Raw genomic sequence first — 21,901 nt, 5'->3', positions numbered from 1 at the left:
CACTAGTAATAGACAAAAAACGACCAATACTGACGCACGCTTCATAATAACTCTTTAGTCAAGGGCCCTATATGAATTCCCCTCAGTTCGCAATTACATGAACCTTTTAAGTTAATTGAACCTTTGTGAAGGTTCAATTAACTTGATTCTCATTTTATACGATTAAAAATAATTGGTTTTATCAAAATGTTGATTATTAATTAGTATTGGTTGACACATCCAAAGACCGATATATCTTTTTTAATTGCTTTATGTTATATCCGTGACATATAGTGATCGTTTTAAACACTTTAATTAGAATGATTAAATTCGAGTATTAATAATTACTTTTTACCTCTAGGAGCAGTAATTACTCTTCTAATTCTTTTAGGAATATTAAATAATTGAAAAATTTATATAGGTATGATTTGTGAATTATTGTGTGTTTGTGAATTTGATAGTGTGAATGTAGACTTCGTAAATTTTTAGTTTCAAATTAAAAGATATATAATTTTTCTAATGAAATACGTATTTAACAAATGTTCACGATTGACTTCCACGGTGAAGGAATAACATCGTGCAATAAAAATCAAACCCGATAACGGTTTCCGTTACCGTAATCGTAACCAAAAAACCAGCAGCATTCTAATATCATATTATATCATACTGTATTTGATTACTTATAATAAATGGTCATACTCAGTAATAAAATGTTATTATAATTCGCTTTTTGTACTTTCCAAAAGGGCCTCAAATTCTTGTGTGCCCAAGGGCCCCAGCCTAATTTAAGACGTCCCTCATATTGTTTCCGACCTTTAGAAATACCTCACAGTTTTCGTGGTCACGGACGCCTAAGGTGTTATTAATTGACAGTAAATGAATTGAATATTGTGTTAATTGAGTGGTCATTAATTATCATTAGGAGTTCCGTCGGCCACTACCGCACCGCAGATTTGGTGTGCTTAGAGTGAGTTTTTTAACGCTCTCGATAGCGTAAAAGTTAACGCAAATTTGTATGGAGTTGGAAGGTTTTTCTACGTTTGCCGCTAGGGGCGCTGTTCCAACCGTCTACAAATTTGATTTAACTTTTACGCTATCGAGAACGTTTAAAACTCGTACTAAGCACACGGCGGTCTAGCTCGAGGGGCTGTATTAGTTATTCACTGTATACTGATTAAATATAAATTAAATTTATGTATGTGTGTATAATAAAAATCTTACATTTATTTCCGTTATCTGGTACCTGTAACACAAGTTCTTTACGAACTTATCACGGGACCGGTTAACGTGGCTTGATTGTTAGTAAATATTTATTATTATTATTATTACTGATATATATATGTCGTGGATAACTACTTTTAGTAATATTAAGACGGTGGTTTTGATTATTATTTTAAATGATGAAATGTTGTTTTGATAAATATCACAAAATGAAGGGTAGACTCCGTAACGCCACAGTATAAAATGGCGGTACGTGGACAGAGTCGTGGCATTCCGTGTCAGACAGTCATTCCGTCCGTCTCAGTCAGTGAGTTTCTGGCAGGCAGTCAGTCAGTCAGTCAGTCAGTCAGTCAGTCAGTCAGTCAGTCAGTCAGTCAGTCAGTCAGTCAGTCAGTCAGTCAGTCGGTCAGTCGGTCTGTCGGTATGTGCAACAAAACTGTCGGTTTATCCTGTCATTGTGAAAGTTGTGTGTGTTGAGTTTCAATAATTATTATTGAAAAGTTTTATTGACTAAACTGAGTTCAATCGAATACGAGTGATGACGGAAACTACCGCCCAGCCATCCCTGACGTGTGCCAACATATTATTATTGTATTGTCTTCAGAAGTCTTTAAGCCAAATTTCGTGATATTGCAAAAATTTAAACCAGGTACCTAAGTGTTTTTTAAGCGCTGCACTCGCATTCATGTTTCCGTGTTATCTTCATTACTTTATCCAATTAAGAAGGGACGTATCGTTTCAAGTTATGAATGTCTTAATGATAAGAAAACGAATTAATTGTTTTAGATAATCATTCTGTATTCACTTTGGGTATAAAACTACAATTACTCGAATGATAATTTTCAGATGTAATCGAATTTAGTCACGATGATTCGTTTTCTTTTTTCTTTTTTGATTGTGCTAGTGAGTATATCGAAAGAGGCGTACGGGCAGGTAAATATCAGTTAATATTGGAAATAAAATCGGAAGGCCTGATTTTTTTTTTATTGCCTTTGTAGGCAGCCGAGCATACGGCCCACCTGATGGTGAGTGGTTACCGTCGCCCATGGACTTCAGCAATGCCAAGGGCAGAGCCAAGCCGCTGCCTACCGCTTAATACTCTCCACAAGCCTCGTTTGAAGAAGGACATGTCATAGCGCGATTTTTGTTAAAGTTCAATAAAAAGTAATCAACGGAGTAAACCCTTTTGTTTATTGCTTAGATGGCTGGACGAGCTCACAGCTCACCTGGTGTTCAGTGGTTACTGGAGCCCATGGACATCTACAACGTAAATGCGCCACCTACCTTGTGATGTAAGTTCTAAGATCTCAGTATAGTTATAACGGCTGCCCCACCCTTCAAATCAGTTCAAACCGAAACGCATTACTACTTCACGGCAGAAATAGGCGGGGTGGTGATACCTTCCCGAGCGGACTCACAAGAGGTCCTACTACCAGTCATTACGCAAATTGTAATTTGATAATAGCGACTAATGTTTCAACCAACAAATAAATATTAACAAATATATTCGTTTAGTATCTTTTTTTTCCTGTTAATGATAATTAAAATTGAACACATTCAATTAATTGTTTTAACGCTATCTATGCAGATTTAACTTTTTGTTTCATAGTAATACTCGTAACTGACAATAAATAGATGACAGCACGTGTATTTATCATAAGACATGATTCATGTACAATATGTACAGTAATGTACTTTACTGGTGGTAGGACCACTTGTGAGTCTGCACGGGTAGGTACCACCACCCTGCCTATTTCTGCCGTGAAGCAGTAATGCGTTTCGGTTTGAAGGGTGGGGTAGCCGTTGTAACTATACTGAGACCTTAGAACTATATCTCAAGGTGTGTTCCGCATTTACGTTGTAGATGTCTATGGGCTCCAGTAACTACTTCACACCAGGTGGGCTGTGAGTTCGTCCACACATCTAAGCAATAAAAAAAATATCTCATCAAATTAAATTATATTAGTAAAGCTATAAATATGCTTTAAACATTAAAAGAAGCATGATTGTTTATTCTCTTTGGCTATAACTATACTGTTTTACTGTATCTTCAATGACAATCACACTTAAAGAGTAAAAAGCAAACACGCTAAAGACGCCACGCCCTTTTTTAAATTAACTGGCGACCGGATATTAGCGACTAGTGGATGCCCACTTCGTTTTAAATTTAATTTATTAATTATATTCGAAGTCATCGTGGCCTAAAGGATAAGGCGTCCGGTGCAATCGTATCTAGCGATGCAACGATGTTCGAATCCCACAGGCGGGTACCAATTTTTTCTAATGAAATATGTACTTGTCAAATGTTCACGGTTGACTTCCACGGTGAAGGAGTAGCATGGTGTAATAAAAATCAAACCCGCAAAACTATAATTTGTGTAATAGCTGGTGGAAAGACCTCTTGTGAGTCCGCACGGGTAGATACCACCACCCTGCCTATTTCGGCTGTGAAGCAGTAATGCGTTTCGGTTTGGAGGGCGGGACAGCCGTTGTAACTATACTGAGAACTTAGAAGTTATATCTTAGGGTGTGTGGCGCATTTACGTTGTAGATGTCTATGTAACACCAGGTGGGCTGTGAGCTCGTTCATACATCTAAGCAATAAATAAAAATTAAATAAAATATTATAGTAAGCATATTGGATGCAGCGTTCTTTGATCGATCGTTTCTTGACTTTAGTCACGTGTGCTATTTCTGTTTTTATGTAATTTAGCAAGAAGCCCTTTCCGGAATGTACAGTCCCGTGTTCACTCCATTTAACACGTCTAGTGGAGAAATCGACCTATCTGTCATTCCTGAGTATGCGCAGTTCTTGAAGGATGGTGGAACTGATGGGGTCTCCGGTACGTAAACCACATATTGAGTAAGCTAGCATAGGTAGAATCTACTATTTTCCATAGACTGCTTCGCCGTAACGTCAGTGGGTCGTGTTTCCGATCCGGTGGTAGATTCTGCGAAGCACCGCTCTTGCTAGGGCCAGTGTTAGCAACATTCCCGTGAGCTCACCTACACGTCAAGGAGAAGCTGAAATAGCTATCAGCGTAGGTAGGTTTTTTTTTTTAAATGTGTTTCAGTTTCAAAGCTCGGCCAGTTTAAAATACAACGTAGCCACTACATAATAAAATTCAATTTGAAGTTGTCGTGGCCTAAAGGATAATATGCCCACTGTTCTCGTCTTGTGTGATGAGACTGCTGGTGCTCAAATCCCGCGGCCAGTGTGCTTAGTACGAGTTTTTTAACGTTCTCGATAGCGTAAAAGTTAACTTCAATTTGTATGCAGTTGGAACAGCGCCCCTAGCGGCAAACGTAGGCAAACGTTCCAACTCCATACAAATTTGAGTTAACTTTTACGCTAACGAGAACGTTAAAAAACTCGCATTAAGCACACACTGGTCGTCTAATTAATGCTGTAAATTTCTCGCAGTGGCCACGCTTACCGGGGAGGGCTTGAGTTTGAGTGTAGATGAAAAGAAAAAGCTATATGAAGCTTGGGTGAATGCGGCCAGGCCTCTGGGTCTCAAGATTATCGTTCAAGTAGGAGGAATACCCGTGCCTGATATCATTGAACTGGTAATATAAATTAATATATAATAATAATATTGAGGGTGTGAAAGGTTATATGGCTTAAGCGACATTTAGGTTAATATGCGACATTTATCTTTTTTTTTTTTTTTATTTTTTTTTTTATTATTTTTTTTTTTTATTGCCTTTGTAGGCAGACGAGCATACGGCCCACCTGATGGTAAGTGGTCACCGTCGCTCATGGACGTCAGCAATGCCAGGGGCAGAGCCAAGCCGCTGCCTACCATAAAGTACTCTCCGCAAGCCTCGTTTGAAGAAGGACATGTCATAGCGCTCGGAAAACACCGTGGAGGGGAGTTCATTCCAAAGCCGATTTGTAATTAAAGGTCTTTTTTATTTAATTTTTGTATTAGTATCAACAATTCGATGTTTTTAATTGAACTTCAATTATGTTTAGCATATTGAAATAGCTGAATAAGTTTTACTGTCATGATATTTTTTCTAAATTTTAAATTTTAAACGACTCTCCTGTAAATTTGCATAAATGTCCCTTAAACCTTAAAGTAGCCTGTCACCTCTTGAATTATAATCTTTATAACAATTTAATATAAACTATTTTCTAAATTTAATCTCACGTTTTTAATATAATTATATTATTAAATCATAATAAAAATATAAAATGTAACGTAATATAATTAAAGATTAAGCCGTAATGGCAGTTTTAATTATCTCAACTACGAATAAATAATTATTTTATTCGTAGTAAATAATTATTTATTCGTAGTATCTCAAACGAAAAACGGGAAAGCGCCAAAACGGAAGAGGTTAAGTTTTTATTTTTATTTTTTTTATTGTCCTTGTAGGCAGACGAGCATACGGCCCACCTGATGGTGAGTGGTTACCGTCGCTCATGGTCTTCAGCAATGCCAGGGGCCGAGCCAAGCCGCTGCCTACCGTTTAATACTCTCCACAAGCCTCGTTTGAAGAAGGACATGTCATAGCGCTCGGGAAACACCGTACTGTTTAATTATTTGTGCGCACGCCGTGTTTGTATCATGTTTGTATTGATGTTGTTTGTTTCTGTCATGAAGCAATCATGTAGGTTTCATACTTCAGTGTGAAATTGCCTTTCTGTGAAAACTTCATACAAGTATCAGAACGCAGACCTACCAAAACTCCAAATAATATTCCAAAGCGACACTGCACTCTTAAGAAAACGTTACATTTCCCGCGCTTATTGATTTAACACAGATTATTTATGTCAATTTTTAATGTTAAGCATCTTAATATACTTTTTAAGCTATTGCATAGCTTTTATCGCGGGCTTTGAGCGCGGCGACCGAATCAAGAAATTCCGTAACGAAAATAAAACCTAACACCCCTTACTCCGCCTACCATGTAACGCACCGCATCGCATGCGCATCATGAAAAGTCTGCCCATCTCTATCTCGCGCTGTCTAGCTTACGAGTGCGAAGGGGACAGTTAATGTTTTGCTTTCGTTAATGTTTATAAATATAGCGCGGTCTTATTTTATTATTATTGTTTTTAATATTAAATTATTATTGACTAATTATATTTGCATAAGTTAATAAAAAATGCTATGCAATAGCTTTACTGCGGCAGTCCCCGAGTGCCACACGTGTTGTTTTTTTTCCAGACACATTATGCTGTCAATATAAGTGTGGACGGCATTCAACTTCTTCCACCGCCTTATTATATTATAACGAATTCGGATGAGTTCGTTGCCTTACTTGAGATAGTGGCCGAGAACGCTGGCGACCTACCTATTTATTACGATGATTTTTACGAATATACACTCGAAGAAGAAGACGACTGTAAGTGTTTTTATGACAAAGAAATATAGAATAGTCAAAGAAGTGAAGCTTTTATTGGATACTAGCTGACCCGGCAGACTTCGTAGTGCCTCAATCGATAAATAAAAAACCAAAATTTTTGTATAAAATGAACTTAAAACAAACAAAAGGAATCACAGAAAGGAAAAACAAAATTGTTATTTATTGTTTATTTAATTCCGAGCATTTTCATATTTATCTACCTTTTAAACCATCTCTGGGCTTCAACAAATAATTCAAGACCAAAATTAGCCAAATCGGTCCAGCCGTTCTCGAGTTTTAGCGAGACTAACGAACAGCAATTCATTTTTATATATATAGAGATTTTCGTTGTTGTGTACGTAGTTAAAAGGTCCCTAGAGAACGGCAACAAAGCAAATCGAAACATAATTAATTAGGATTTAGTATATTATTATTGGTCGATTCCATAGGTATAGGGGTGAGGCGAGTGTACCAAAATTATTTTAATAGTTATATCTATAATAATATCTCATTATTCGTTTTAATTGTCGGCAGTAGAATGTTGATTGAGAATGGCTGTGATTTCTTTGAGTTCATTTTTTCGTAAAGTATGTACCTATAGGCACGAAGTCATCGTGGCTTATAGGATAAGACGTCCGGTGCGAGTGGTGTTGAGTAATGCACCGGTGTTCGAATCCCAGGCGGGTACCAATTTTTCTAATGAAATACGTACTCAACAAATGCTCACGATTGACTTCCACGGTGAAGAAATAACATCGTGTAATAAAAATCAGACACCCGAAATTATAATTTGCGTAATTAATGGCGGTAGGAAGTCTTGTGGGTCCGCGCGGGTAGGAACCACCGCCCTGCCTATTTCTGCCGTGAAGCAGTAATGCGTTTCGGTTTGAAGGGTGGGGCAGCCGTTGTAACTACATATACATACTTGAGACCTTATAACTTATATCTCAAGGTGGGTGGTACATTTACCTTGTAGATGTCTATGGGCTCCAGTAACCACTTAACGCCAGATGGGCTGTGAGCTCGTCCACTCATCTAAGCAATAAAAAAAGACACAAATGTCAAGTGAGCCTAGCTAACCTTAAAGCTTAAATGGCGTTTTGGATTAAGCTCTATGTCTATTCCAGTTTCTCTACAATCTTACTTCGATTCGGCCTCTAGGAGAGTAGCGCAATTCAAGGGCATGGTCGGTACATTTAGGGTCGCAGTGTATGCATCTCTAGAAAACGACCCGAGGAGCGACCAGACCATCTTTATTTATAACCAGGTAAGCTATTGCGGAAAGCAGCGTCAAAAGCGGCTTGGCTCTGCCCCTGGCATTGCTGAAGTCCATGGGCGACGGTAACCACTCACCATCAGGTGGGCCGTATGCTCGTCTGCCTACAAGGGCAATAAAAAAAAAAAAAAGATGTCGGGATCATGAATTTCAGGGATACCGTCGTAATATGGTGATATTTAATGTCTGTGTTGTATATATTTGACATATTTTGTGTTTGAATTATAGACAAGAGTTCTAAGTCTCCGTTTTATTGGTATGGTCGCATTGGTCGACACATCGCCGACAAAGAGGTCGACGTGCAACCTAACCCATGCATCAGCCCGCTGAGTTTCTCGCCGGATCTTCTCAGCGGGTCGCGATTCCGATCCGGTAGTAGATTCATTCGCGAAGCAATTGCTCTTGAGTCGCTCGGGCAGTTGTTAGCAAATCCCACCCCTCTTGGCTGAGCCTTTGCTCGCCCACCTGTTCTGGTGAAACTGGAAAGGCCTTCGGGCCACCAGTAATCTTTCAATCATAAAAAAAAAAAATCGGCGTCTTACTCTTTAGGCCGAAATGAACATTACAATGAAAAAAAGAAAATATATGATAAACAGTTGGGAGATAATAGTACTTAAGTGTTTAGTCTGTGTCTATAAAGTACGGTTTGATTTACCGTTATTTTTTTTTAATTGTCTATTTAAATTTCGGACGTTTCAAATACCGAAGAATGTTAATACTAGTACAGTATGTTATACATATATATATTAATACGTGAAGTAAAAACTTTGTATCCCTTTTTACGAAAATTGCGCGGACGGAGGAGTATGAAATTTCCCACACTTATAGAGAATATAGAGAAGGAGTGCAGAATGTTAATATTTTTTTAAATTATGCGTAAAAAAACATTAAATCGATAAAAAAAACATTACACACACTACCATGTATTTGACGCACACACGCATGCATACTATTTATTTATTGTCAAACTTTTGTTCTTCACGTCTGTGGTCAAATTGAGAATAGATTAAATATTGTTTGTCTTTATTAATAATTTTCGTGTAGTCTTGGCTATATTTGTGATTATAGAAGTATAATAGTCTTTGAAAATAGAATCATAATAGTGTACAAACTTACAATTTCAGTTAATTATAGTCGAATTTCGACTACTGCGGGACCACTAGTATATTATAATAATATAGAAAAAATATATTAAAGAATAAGCTAGAATGCGTCTTAAATTAAATGTCGAGCAAGCAACAATAAGCAACAACTATATAGCTATATACAGTACAGTACCCGTGGGAAAGAGACGGTTAATTTTTGCTTCGTAGATCGTTATACCTGTCGCACGTTACCTAATTGACATTTAGTTTCCATAGACACCGGATCGTTAATATTTCGTCGCAAACGGGTGACACAGGTAACGCCCTACGACAAAAACAAAATTAGACGACTGTCTCTTTCTAGGTATCGATGTGCAATATTTATTGCCTGGTACTGTACAGTTAATGTCTATTTAGGACGTATAGTCATTTGAAGTCGTCGTGGCCTAAAGGATAAGACGTCCGGTGCATTCGTGTTGGGCGATGCACCGGTGTTCGAATCCCGCTGACGGGTACCAATTTTTCTAAAATCTAACCCGCAAAGCTATAATTTGCGTAAGTACTGGTGGTAGGATCTCGTGTGAGTCCGCACGGGTTGGTACTGCCTATTTCTGCCGTGAAGCAGTAATGCGTTTCGGTTTGAAGGATGGGGCAGCCGTTGTAACTATACTGAGATCTTAGAGCTCATATCTCAAGGCGGGTGGCGGCATTTACGTTGTAGATGGGCTCCAGTAACCACTTAAAATCAGGTGAGTTGTGAGCTCGTCCAACCATCTAAGCAATAAATAAAAATAAAATAAAAACTTGGTACACATATGTGTAATACATTGTGCTTTTTAAATTCCAACAGCCAAATGTTGAAGCCGCAGCTTTCATGGACTGTAATTCGTTCATGCTACCGGCAATGAACATTTTCCCGAGCCTTTTCAAGCAGATCGTCGACCTGAGCTCTAACGGAACTAGATCAGAAGAAGCTCTCGCTATTCAGGACAGATTGAACGATATCGTCTACGAGATATTAGACAAAGGTGAGAAGTTACTTGTTTATTTATTTATAGACTAGCTGACCCGGTAGACTTTGTAGTGCCTCAATCGATATATAAAATACCTAAGCTTTTGTATAAAATAAACTTAAAACAAACAAAAGGAATCGGTCCGACGGGGGACACATCAAAGGAAAAACAAAATTGTTATTTTTATTTAATTCCGAGCATTTTCATATTTATCTACCTTTTAGACCTTCTCTGGACTTCCACAAATAATTCAAGACCAAAATTAGCCAAATCGCTTCAGCCGTTCTCGAGTTTTAGCGAGACTAACGAACAGCAATTCATTTTTATATATATAGATTTAATTGCACAAACAAACAATAAGTACATGACAGATGTCATCTCAGGGTGCAATCGACAGTCCAATAGTTGACAACATCTTGAAATTAGAAAAGTAAAAATATAAAGAGTACATAATTTTAAGAAATATGAAATTCAGAATAACACTTTGTCCGCTGATATAGTCTCTCAAGGATAGCCCTTCCTGCGTGGGCTGCGTACGCGCGTGCGTGGTACTAACTATACTACATTGAACTATATAATAATACTAGCGACCCGCCCTCGCTTCGCTTCGGAAACATTAAAAGACACATGAAACCAAAAAAAGAAAAAAGAAAAAAAAAAAGTAGCCTATGTTCATCATGTCGGCTTCTAATGGAAAAATAATTTTTCAAATCGGTCCAGTAGTTTCGGAGCCTATTCGAAACAAACAAACAAACAAATCTTTCCTCTTTATAATATTATAGTATAGACTAGCGACCCGCCCTCGCTTCGCTTCGGAAACTGTAATTTATTATTGATTTCTCCACTATTTAATGGATGCTATTATACATATAAACCTTCCTCTTCAACCACTCTAGCCATTAAAAAAAACCGCATCAAAATCCGTTGCGTAGTTTTAAAGATTTAAGCATACATAGGGATATAGGGACAGAGAAAGCGACTTTGTTTTATGCTATGTATGCTATGTAGTGATAATGATATCTTTACTGCTTCCTTCAGGAGATGATGTAGCAACGTTAAAAGCAGCCGCTGAACTGGTATCAGGGATTAAGCTTGGCGGCGTTCGTCCTCCAATGCGTGCTTTATCCAGGACGACGTACATGGAGATCAAGGATATACTTGAAGACAATGACGTCGAAACACACGACTAGAGCACAGTACGACAAGTGAAAACGCATTGTGTGAATTGAATGGGTTTTACTATATAAAATAATAAATTAAATAATATGTTATCGGATATTTTTCATTTTTTTGGATGGTTTCAAGTATGTGATCCTGATAAAAACAAAATATTAATTTATTTATTGCTTAGATGGATGGACGAGCTCACAGCCCACCTGGTGTTAAGTGGTTACTGGAGCTCATAGACATCTACAACGTAAATGCGCTTCCCACCTTCCGAAATTGGAAGTAGTTTGTTGAAAATTATTTTTAATGACTTCGTAACGCCTGATTAACTTGAAAATTTGCAGACGCATCAATTATGATAAGACAATTCTATAATTTTGCTGTAATATCCTGATTAGTATCAACTAGATAATTGATAATTACGCAATAACTAAATTGCGTAATTACTGGTGGTAGGACCTCTTGTGAGTCCGCACGGGTAGATACCACCACCCCGCCTATTTCTGCCGTGAACCAGTAATGCGTTTCGGTTTGAAGGGTGGAGCAGCCGTTGTAACTGTACTGATACCTTAGAACTTATATCTCAAGGTGGGTGGCGGCATTTACGCTGAGATGTCTATGGGCTCCGGTAACCAGTTAACAGCTTAGTGAGCTCGTCCACCCTTAAAATTACGTATTTTCATTTTTAATATACGCCTGCCTATATATATACCTAGTCAGGTCATAAGTATTGTCACACAGTAAAAACTTTTCTTTTAGAATGCTGGCCACAAAAAAGTTTATTGAATTCGAATCTCGAATTGTTCATGAAAATAAAAATATATACTTTTAGAATTTTTACTCATTTTTAAATATGGAGTGGACGCTTAAAGAAGACCGTGTTGCAGTTATTGCGTTGCATCGTTGCGGTTACGCGCCAATTCAAATTTTTAACATACTGAAAAATTTGAATATAACCAAAAGATTCGTTTATCGTACCATCAAACGATACAATGAAGACTCTAGTGTAGATGACAGGTCAAGAAGTGGTCGCCCTCGGATTGTTAGGACTCCAGCAGTGATAAAAGCTGTGAAGGCGCGAATTCAAAGAAATCCCAAACGTAAGCAGAAACTGTTGGCCCTTCAGATGGGGTTAAGCAGAACCACGGTGAAAAGGGTGTTAAATGAAGACTTAGGGCTTCGGGCATATCGAAGAAAAACAGGACATCGTTTGAATGCTCGTCTAATGGACCTGAGACTGAAGAGATGCCGCGCTTTGTTGAAGCGGTACGCGGGAAAAAAATATCGGGAAATTCTTTTTTCGGGTGAAAAAATTTTTACCGTAGAAGAGAGCTACAACAAACAAAATGATAAGGTGTACGCACACAGTAGTGAAGAAGCGAGCAACCGTATTCCGCGTGTCCAGTTAGGTCATTTTCCATCCTCGCTCATGGTATGGTTGGGAGTTTCTTATTGGTGCTTAACAGAGGTACATTTTTGTGAGAAAGGTGTAAAAACGAATGGAGTTGTGTATCAAAATACAGTCCTGACGAACTTTGTGGAACCTGTTTCTCATACCACGTTCAATAACAGGCACTGGGTATTCCAACAAGATTCGGCGCCAGCTCATAGAGCGAAAAGCACACAAGACTGGCTGGCGGCGCGTGAAATCGACTTCATCCGGCACGAAGACTGGCCCTCCTCCAGTCCAGATTTGAATCCGTTAGATTACAAGATATGGCAACACTTGGAGGAAAAGGCGTGCTCAAAGCCTCATCCCAATTTGGAGTCACTCAAGACATCCTTGATTAAGGCAGCCGCCGATATTGACATGGACCTCGTTCGTGCTGCGATAGACGACTGGCCGCGCAGATTGAAGGCCTGTATTCAAAATCACGGAGGTCATTTTGAATAAACTTTAGTGTCATAAGAATCTATGTTTTGTTAAGTTCATTTTGGTATATGAATGGTTACATAATAAATAAACTTGTTTCAATTATTTTACATTAAACATGTGACAGAATTTATGACCTGACTAGTTATATATTATGTTTACGATCTTCACATTTCATCCTGTTTATTTATTGTCCAGACGCGTGAGTTTCTCATCAATAATGATAATAGTCTTGTTTACATTTAAATTACGACAGTACAAGTACATAATGAAATAAGTAAAGCTGTTACGTATTATTTGTTACACTAACGTCATTACGTAAATTAATTCTAATAGGTTCAGTGGGTGTGGTCGACGCATATGCTTGAGATGAACTAGATGTAAATAACTTTATTGTATATGCAAAAAAATTGTTCAAAGCCAAGCAAACGATTTTCACATTGATTTTCTTAGGGACGACATTGAAAATAAATGGAATTTTTAATTAAATATTAGTTGATTTATGGATGAATGAATGGTAAATTATATAATATTATAATATCTTGCACTGCACTAAAATTCGCATGTCAAATAATGACAAAGCATACACGCTGCTTTTAACTTATGTAATAACTCATTTTCACTATGCTTGGCGAATAAATGATTTCTTTCTTTCTTTTCTTTCAAAAGTTACTCTACGGTTTTATTAGGAAATCTCAATTCCAACAGACTTAAGAGTAGCATTATTATATTAATACAGTAGAATAGTAGTTTAAAGGTAAATAAATGAATATCAAATTATAGTCAGGTCCGGACTTCAAGTAAAAATGAAACTCTAAAACAACTGCATGCGAATTCGAATAATACTTATTTAACTATATATAATTAATGCATTAGGTATTCAGAAGGAAAAGCAAGCCCGCCCTTATGATTGTCTTTTCAATAAATAATCAATAAAGAGAAGAAAGAATTAAAACATTAATAAGTATAATTTGATTTAGAAAAATAATAATAAAAATATTAACCTTTTTTTACCGCTCTATATACTTCAGATTTCATTAAATAAAAAGTTGATGTGTTAAGCTATAAAACAGGGACTCCCCTTGTGTTACACGATAAACTGAGAAACAATAACTCTAAGATAACAAAGCAACACAGACTCACATTATGGAATATTTCCTCTCAGCAACACTAAAGATTGTGTTTAATAGTGGCTGGCGGCGCGGCGCGGCGGTCCAAGCCCGCCAGTACGTAAGCTTAGTATCAAGTGTATAATCTATTTAGTATTATTTGCCGGCAGTCCGAGGGAACACACGACAGGCCGAATTAAAAAAAATTAAATCGAAATGTCACTTGTAAATCTGGAATGTAGTGTCAATGGAGTTAAGAAAAAATTCTCGAGAATGGAATCGCGCGATTCTAATCATCGGAACGAGTGTAATTTAGAACGTAATGATTCAGTTTGTAGTAAGAATCAATTGAAAACGTTAGACGGTAACGATAGAAGAGTTTTAGTTATTTATACAGGTGGCACCATTGGTATGGTGTGCAATGAAGAAGGAGGTGAGTTCCTAATTTATTTTCCCTCCATACCGGTTACTATAGCAACGCGTAAACTCCGCGTCCGTAAAAGTGTGTCAGTCTAAAAATATTTTACTCAAATTAAAATAAGTTTAGTTAACCGTGTCTGCTCTGATAGAATTAAATTTAATAATATCTTCGATAACTTACCTATTTTTATATACAATTTAAATTGTATTTTTGTATTGTATTTGATCTTTGACATATTTTGTTTAAAAAATCAAAGTCATTACTTTAGTGTTTTATATTAGGTCATTAACCCTTTTGAACTATTCACCAAAAAATGTACAGTTAATAATGCTGTACAAAAAATGTCACTTTAATCATCAACATTATATTTTAAATACAAATTAAATAAACTTTCGTAGTAATAAAAACTCCAAAAAAATTATGTCTATCTTTTTATCTGCTAGGGTTTACATGAGCTACGTGGAATTGCATTTTCGAACGCAACCAAAGAATATGATTTCGTAATGTACACACATTATTAAGATGATAAAAGATGATGCCAGCCGCTGATATGTTTCGTAATGCGTATAGTGTACAATGTACACTTATGAAACTTTTTATGGTTTCCGTTTTATTTTATTTACAAGAGAACTCAATAGACGTGTACAAAAGATTCAGATAAATTAATAGTCAATCTCTCACGGAAAAATGAGGAATCGCTTTATTCTTTACTGGTGGTAGGACCTATTGTGAGTCCTCACGGGTGGGTACCACCACCCCACCTATTTCTGCCATGAAGCGGTAATGCGTTGCGGTTTGAAGGGTGGGGCAGCCGTTGTAACTATACTGAGACCTTAGAACTTATATCTCAAGGTGGGTGGCGCATTTACGTTGTAGATGTCTATGGGTTCCAGTAAAAAGTCCGATCAAAACTTGTGTCTGAAGTGGAGAACTCTCTGGGGCGAGTCTCCGAATGGGGTGAATTGAACTTGGTTCAATTCAACCCGATAAAGACACAAGTTTGCGCGTTCACTGCGAAGAAGGACCCCTTTGTCATGGCGCCGCAATTCCAAGGAGTATCCCTGCAACCTTCCAAGAGTATTGGGATACTTGGGGTCGACATTTCGAGCGATGTCCAGTTTCGGAGTCATTTGGAAGGCAAAGCCAAGTTGGCGTCCAAAATGCTGGGAGTCCTCAACAGAGCGAAGCGGTACTTCACGCCTGGACAAAGGCTTTTGCTTTATAAAGCACAAGTCCGGCCTCGCGTGGAGTACTGCTCCCATCTCTGGGCCGGGGCTCCCAAATACCAGCTTCTTCCATTTGACTCCATACAGAGGAGGGCCGTTCGGATTGTCGATAATCCCATTCTCACGGATCGTTTGGAGCCTCTGGGTCTGCGGAGGGACTTCGGTTCCCTCTGTATTTTGTACCGTATGTTCCATGGGGAGTGCTCTGAGGAATTGTTCGAGATGATACCGGCATCTCGTTTTTACCATCGCACCGCCCGCCACCGGAGTAGAGTTCATCCATACTACCTGGAGCCTCTGCGGTCATCCACAGTGCGTTTCCAGAGATCTTTTTTGCCACGTACCATCCGGCTATGGAATGAGCTCCCCTCCACGGTGTTTCCTGAGCGCTATGACATGTCCTTCTTCAAACGAGGCTTGTGGAGAGTATTAAGCGGTAGGCAGCGGCTTGGCTCTGCCCCTGGCATTGCTGAAGTCCATGGGCGACGGTAACCACTTACCATCAGGTGGGCCGTATGCTCGTCTGCCTACAAGGGCAATAAAAAAAAAAAAAAAAAAAAACCACTTAACACCAGGTGGGCTGTGAGCTCGTCCACCCATCTAAGATATAAAAAAGTTTTTTTTTTATGAAACCAGTGTCTCATCTAATAATGGTGATTTATTAACCGATTAGAGTCTGTAGAGATGGGAAATAAATTCATTTGATCTCATTTCGTTCTATTTTGGTTTTTCATATAGCAAACTATGATAAAATTGATAAATGAAGATTCGGTTAAAATCGACGGTGGAATGTATAGCCTCGCTCATCTGATATCATGTGTTGTGTGTCTCATTAGTGGTATCAAGGTTAGGATAGCCGTCATTCTGATAACCAGAAATCTTGACCTTGGGTCGTATATTTTACGGCGTTCAGATTCACACAACGCGTTCACGCATCAACGCGTCACACAAAGCATTTATCACTCTGCTAGTTTACTCGAAAAAAATATTTCGTTTACATAATAGCCATTACTAATTTTGTTTGTATTCGAATTTGTCAATCTTGAATTATTTGAACCCATTTAAATTGAACCCATTTAAATGAACGCTACTGTATGTTTATCTTAAATTAACAATATCACTGAGTAATTTTGATAAGGATCTCATCTAGACGCTGAGTCTAGCAAAGTCAACCATTACTATTTTTTTCTATTTCCCTTATAGACGGAGGAGCTTACGGCCTACCTAAGTAAGTAGTTACCGTCGCCCATGGACTTCAGCAATGCTAGGGGCAGAGCTAAACCGCTGCCCACCGTTACTATTTAGTTTTACTGCTGTAACACCGGGTATGTAAGTGGTTTTAGTAGCAGGGCATTTTAGGCCCGCATGAGCAGATATTATCCTACCTATTTCTGTAAGAAAAAATCAGAGTATACCTGTGTTGTGCTATAAGCGTAACAACTTAAATCATTCGCATAAGTTTATGCATGTATGAAATGCATTTCACTTTCACCAAGTATTGAAAGTGTTTCGCTTTCTTCGTGAATGGTATGAGTGATATATCTAATTATGCCAAAAATTTGTATGGACGAATTGGACATCTCCAACTAAAAATCTTTTAAATTTATGATACTAGTTGTATGATACTAGTGTTTATCTTTATAGAGATAACTTATAATATCATACTAGTGAAACGCAAGCAGGCTTCGCTATTTTTAAAAACGCGTTTTTTTTATACAACTCTCGTGTCATATGTCGGTAAAGCTACTACGATAGAAACTTTCATTGAAATTTCAATAATAGCTGTAAAAAGTCTAAATATAATCTGATAAGTGAAGTTAATGCGTGAATCACGGACAAATCCAGATATCTTATACCTTTAAACGAGCAATTCTTGTATATTAATATATATAGGTATGTATATAATCTGAATCTCGGAAACGGCTCCAACGATTTTCATAAAATTTAATAAACAGGGGATTTCGGGGGCGATAACTCGATCTAGCTACGATTTATTTTCAGAAAATGTTGTTTTATTCGTGTTTTTAATAATTATCAACTCTTCCCGACATCTATTGCCGAATAATAATACTATTTTTCTTAATTGAGGGCAACTAACCGCTTTAAAGACACAACAAGATGGCGTTATCAAAAAAAAAACCGAGTAACCGACCGACCGACCGAGCCCGGTCATCATCTAGTTTAATTTAACAAACACGATGTCGTACTTTTGTATTAGGTTCATCATCATTCTCCTGCCCTTCTCCCAGTCACCTGGGGTCGGCGCAACATGTTTTCTCCTTCCATACTCTTCTATCATACAATATACCATTCCTTCACTCACTCAGCTCTTACACATATCATTTTTCACGCAATCCATCCATTTCTTCTTAGGTCTACCTCTTCCTCTATATCCTTCCACATTCATAGTTAACGCTCTCTTACCCACCTCATTTTCATTTCGTCTCATCACATGTCCATACCATCCCGAGCGCGCACTTCTCAGCTTCTCTGTCACAGGTGCCACTTCCAGACTTCCTCTAACATATTCATTCCGTATTCTATCCATTCTCGTTACTCCACATATCCATCGCAACATTCGCATCTCTCCTGCACGAAATCGCCTTTCATCCGTACTTTTGTATTATGTTAACGTATTATTATCAGCTCTAGAAAGTAGCCGTCGCCGCGTCGTGGCGTAAATGGTAATGCTTCTTGTATGCTGCTGTATGCTGCTTCTTGTACTCATATCAAAGCACATCACCATTTTATCGCTGGTGGTAGGACCTCTTGGGAGTCCGCACGGGTAGGTACCACCACCCCGCCTATTTCCGCCGTGAAGCAGTAATGCATTTCGGTTCGAAGGGTGGGGGCAGCCGTTGTAACTATACTGAGACCTTATATCTCGAGGTGGGTGTCGCATTTACGTTGTAGATGTCTATGGTCCAGTAATCACTTAACACCAGGTGGGCTGTGAGCTCGTCCATCCATCTAAGCAATAATAAAAAAAACAGTAATTAGACTTTCGAAAAAAATTGTCTCCTTAATTTTTATAATCAATGCTATTATTTCTTCGTAGAAATCGTTTGTTAATTTGAGTATATATTTACATAGAAATAGAGTACCTGCCGTAGGATTTGAATCTCTGCATCTATGTAAGTGACGTCACATACATCACGTCTTTACAGGAGTCCACGATGGCCACGGAGTCTTCCAAATTTGTCCACTTTTTTTCTTTCCTCTCAATCCATTCAGCATCCATTTTCGGACTCGCAATTGCTAGGTTGTATAAATATTCGATCAGATTAGATTACAATTATCGCACCAGTAACAAAGAGTTATTAGTGTTTATCACATTCGATCGGTTGGGATCATAAAAAAGTATATTTCGAAATGAAAACATTAAAATATTATTATCGCAGTGAATGCATTACGATTTTTATGTGTCGGACTAAATTAGAAATGCTTTTTATTTTTATTAGGTATGATTTGTAATCAACCAAAAGCATTAACAAATGGCCATTTTAATATACATTTATTTACGGTCATTAGTTATTATTTAAACAATCATTAAATAAAATCTACAGTAAAAATAATATTGACTACGTAATGTTGATCTAATATAGCGCCATATCTTTTCGTCGGTGTTGTAAAAGGCGGCTAAGTGATTTCGACTACCCCAGAATATAGATCAGTCTACAGTAGATCAGAATACAGATTTTCTGAGTTTTTTTTCTTCCTTCCTTATCTTTGATAACCTTTTCCAACTAGTTACGGACTGGTAGGTGAGCTCACGGGCTCAACCAACTTGAGAAATATTTGGCAGCACTGTCCCCTAGTAAGAGCAATATTCCACTGAATCTTCAATCGGATTGGAATTGGGAATTATACCAGTATACAGCTTACACCCCCCAACATTGAATGGAAATAAAGCACATTGAATGGACATCAAAGTCTTGTCTATGTCTGCCGTGAAGCAATCGTGCGTTCCAGTTTGAAGGGTGGGACAGTGGTGGATTATAATAGCGATGATCAATCTCAAGACCCAGGGATGGGTAGCCGGAATTTAGGTGGTGGTACTTGTGGGTGGGTTCCTATAATTACCAGGCGAGCCATGAGCGCGATCCGACTAATGCAATAAAAAGTAAACACATTGCTACATTAAAATATTGCGACTTAAATAGTCTTCTTCAGAGAGCACGCGGAGCCAATAGTAATTGTTACCGACCGTTATCTATCTAGTGAGGTCATCGTGCCCCCTTACGGGGCAAGGAACGGACCTCGGGGCAAACCCCTCTGTCCGGGTATGATGAGCCGGTACTAATTAATTAACTTTACTAGAATTTCAATTTATTTTCATTAACACTTGGTAGTGGCATTTCTTCTCGTATCTCGTTTCTATTTTAATTACTCATAATCTAAAACAAAATTAGGATACAGTAATCCCCCCTATAACACGGTAGATTGGTTCCGCGTTATAGGAAAATTCTCGCATAACATGCTTGTATGACCCCATATAACGCGTTATGTACAAATATAATATAGTTTAACCAGTTTTTACAATTTAAAAACTAGGAATGGAAATTAAATAAATTAATTTAATTTAATTTTATGACAACACAATTTGACACAATGTGCAAAGGTACACGAAATTGATTATGAATTGTAAAAATCATTATAAGTTTCACACTATGAACAGGAATTTAACGTGTGAAATCCCGCGTTATGTAGGGGAATATACGTGTTATACGAGGGACTAAAATCGCGTAATATGAAAATGCGTTATAAGAGTACCGTGTTATAAGGGGGATTGTTTTTCAAATAGCTACTAGTCTTAGTCGCTTCACTCTTGGTCATGATCGTTATGTAGCCTTGAAGGGGCAGAACTGACGCGTCCAATGATACTACTGGTATGTTTTTATTTATTTATTGGTTAGATGGGTGGACGAGCTCACAGCCCACCTGGTGTTAAGTGGTTACTGGAGCCCATAGACATCCACAACGTAAATGCGCCACCAACTTTGAGATATAAGTTCTAAGGTCTCAAGTATATAGCTATGTGCGTATTGTTTGCAGTGTTAGCGCCGCAGAAGAACTTGTTCGAGGGTCTCATCAGGGAGTTTCCTCAGCTCCACGACCCCGCTTTGTGGGAGCAAAGAACGCACGATCCCACTTTTGACCGGAGTTTCCTTATTTTACCAAGTCTGTATTCGTTTTTTTAATTTTAAATTAATTTCCGCATATTTTTTTAATACGTAGGTCATATACGATCAGTCAGCTTTTGTGGACAATTAAAATACTTGTTTCGAATAATCCTTATAAGGTACTAGCCGTATTTGTCCGCTTCGCTGGGCATTTAAAATTAACATTATTATTTATTGTCATTATTATTAGAGAGTCCAACGCTCATATAAATATTAGCCTATCCATTAAGTACATGTATTTTCTATATGGGTACCAAGTTTCAAGTCAATCGGATGCATGGTTCAGTAGTTATAACGGAACATCCGTAAAAACCACAGTAGATTTATATATTAGTATAGATAATTAATTACATCAAACAAATACTAGAAAGTACCTACCTAGTGTAAAACAGATGATGTAAAAGAAGATTTTAATTTTTTCTTATGCTTATGAATAAAATTATATAGCTTTAAAAATAAATTTTAGGTTTAGGAACTTAAAATTTATTTTTAAAGCTGTATTATTTTATTATTATATAAGAAACATTAAGTTTTTTTTTTGTAACATTGTTATTCAGAAACAAACGATACGAGTCTCAGAATTTTCTACAAGATACAGGAGTATGAAAATCTATTGGATTCTTCGAATATGTCAGAGGAAGATTGGATTTTTCTAGCTGAAGATATAAAGGTAGAAATATTTATTAAGTGTAATATTAAGTAATTATTTTGAAATTATAATTCTCGCAATAAGGGTGTTGATGTATTATAAATATATTCCAGAGGGTATTTATTTTTATTTAATCATTAGAAACTCTTGCCAGATAAACTTACATGCGTCTCCTGTGAGCTACCAAAATTTGGATTAATTTCCGATTTTTTGCTCTAGATGGGTGATGGTTATTACTGGTGGTAGGACCTCTTGTGAGTCCGCACGGGTAGGTACCACCGTCCCGCCTATTTCTGCCGTGAAGCAGTAATGTGTTTCGGTTTGAAGGGTGAGGCAGCCGT

The 21,901-nt window shown here is 37.6% G+C and overlaps 3 protein-coding genes across 3 annotated transcripts in view; 2 read left to right on the top strand and 1 right to left on the bottom strand.

Annotated features, from left to right (window-relative positions):
* The window catches only part of LOC101739517 (N-acetylneuraminate lyase), a gene marked incomplete at its 5' end in the record, with an annotated part of 20,664 nt that extends 6,531 nt beyond the window's left edge, over positions 1-14,133 (bottom strand). The window contains one exon of the mRNA XM_038020431.1: positions 14,116-14,133. Coding sequence (XP_037876359.1) covers positions 14,116-14,133 — 18 coding nt within the window. The remainder of the gene's footprint in view (positions 1-14,115) is intronic.
* LOC101739376 (N-acetylneuraminate lyase) lies at positions 1,858-11,210 on the top strand. The gene is made up of 7 exons (XM_038020373.2): positions 1,858-2,133; positions 3,914-4,043; positions 4,625-4,770; positions 6,381-6,558; positions 7,686-7,825; positions 9,770-9,947; positions 10,971-11,210. Exons 1-7 carry the CDS (start codon positions 2,068-2,070, stop codon positions 11,120-11,122), a joined length of 990 nt encoding a protein of 329 aa, XP_037876301.1. The 5' UTR covers positions 1,858-2,067; the 3' UTR covers positions 11,123-11,210.
* Positions 14,114-21,901, top strand: part of LOC101739993 (L-asparaginase 1) — a 23,166-nt gene continuing 15,378 nt past the window's right edge. The window contains exons 1-3 of the mRNA XM_004923365.5: positions 14,114-14,514; positions 20,784-20,909; positions 21,469-21,581. Of these exons, the coding sequence (XP_004923422.2) occupies positions 14,298-14,514; positions 20,784-20,909; positions 21,469-21,581 (456 nt within the window). The 5' untranslated portion in view covers positions 14,114-14,297. The remainder of the gene's footprint in view (positions 14,515-20,783; positions 20,910-21,468; positions 21,582-21,901) is intronic.

Source organism: Bombyx mori, chromosome 25 (assembly GCF_030269925.1).
Source record: "Bombyx mori chromosome 25, ASM3026992v2".
Taxonomy (NCBI): Eukaryota; Metazoa; Arthropoda; class Insecta; order Lepidoptera; family Bombycidae; genus Bombyx; species Bombyx mori.
Note: the sequence above shows the minus strand (reverse complement) of the source record. Positions and strands in the feature narration are given on the sequence as shown.

Bases quoted from the DNA above. Each gene is read 5' to 3' on its own strand.
- LOC101739376 (XM_038020373.2), top strand. From the start codon at position 2,068: ATGATTCGTTTTCTTTTTTCTTTTTTGATTGTGCTAGTGAGTATATCG. The intron at 4,771-6,380 runs GTAATATAAATT...TTTTTTTTCCAG, and splicing joins TGCCTGATATCATTGAACTG to ACACATTATGCTGTCAATAT. The intron at 7,826-9,769 runs GTAAGCTATTGC...AAATTCCAACAG, and splicing joins CCATCTTTATTTATAACCAG to CCAAATGTTGAAGCCGCAGC.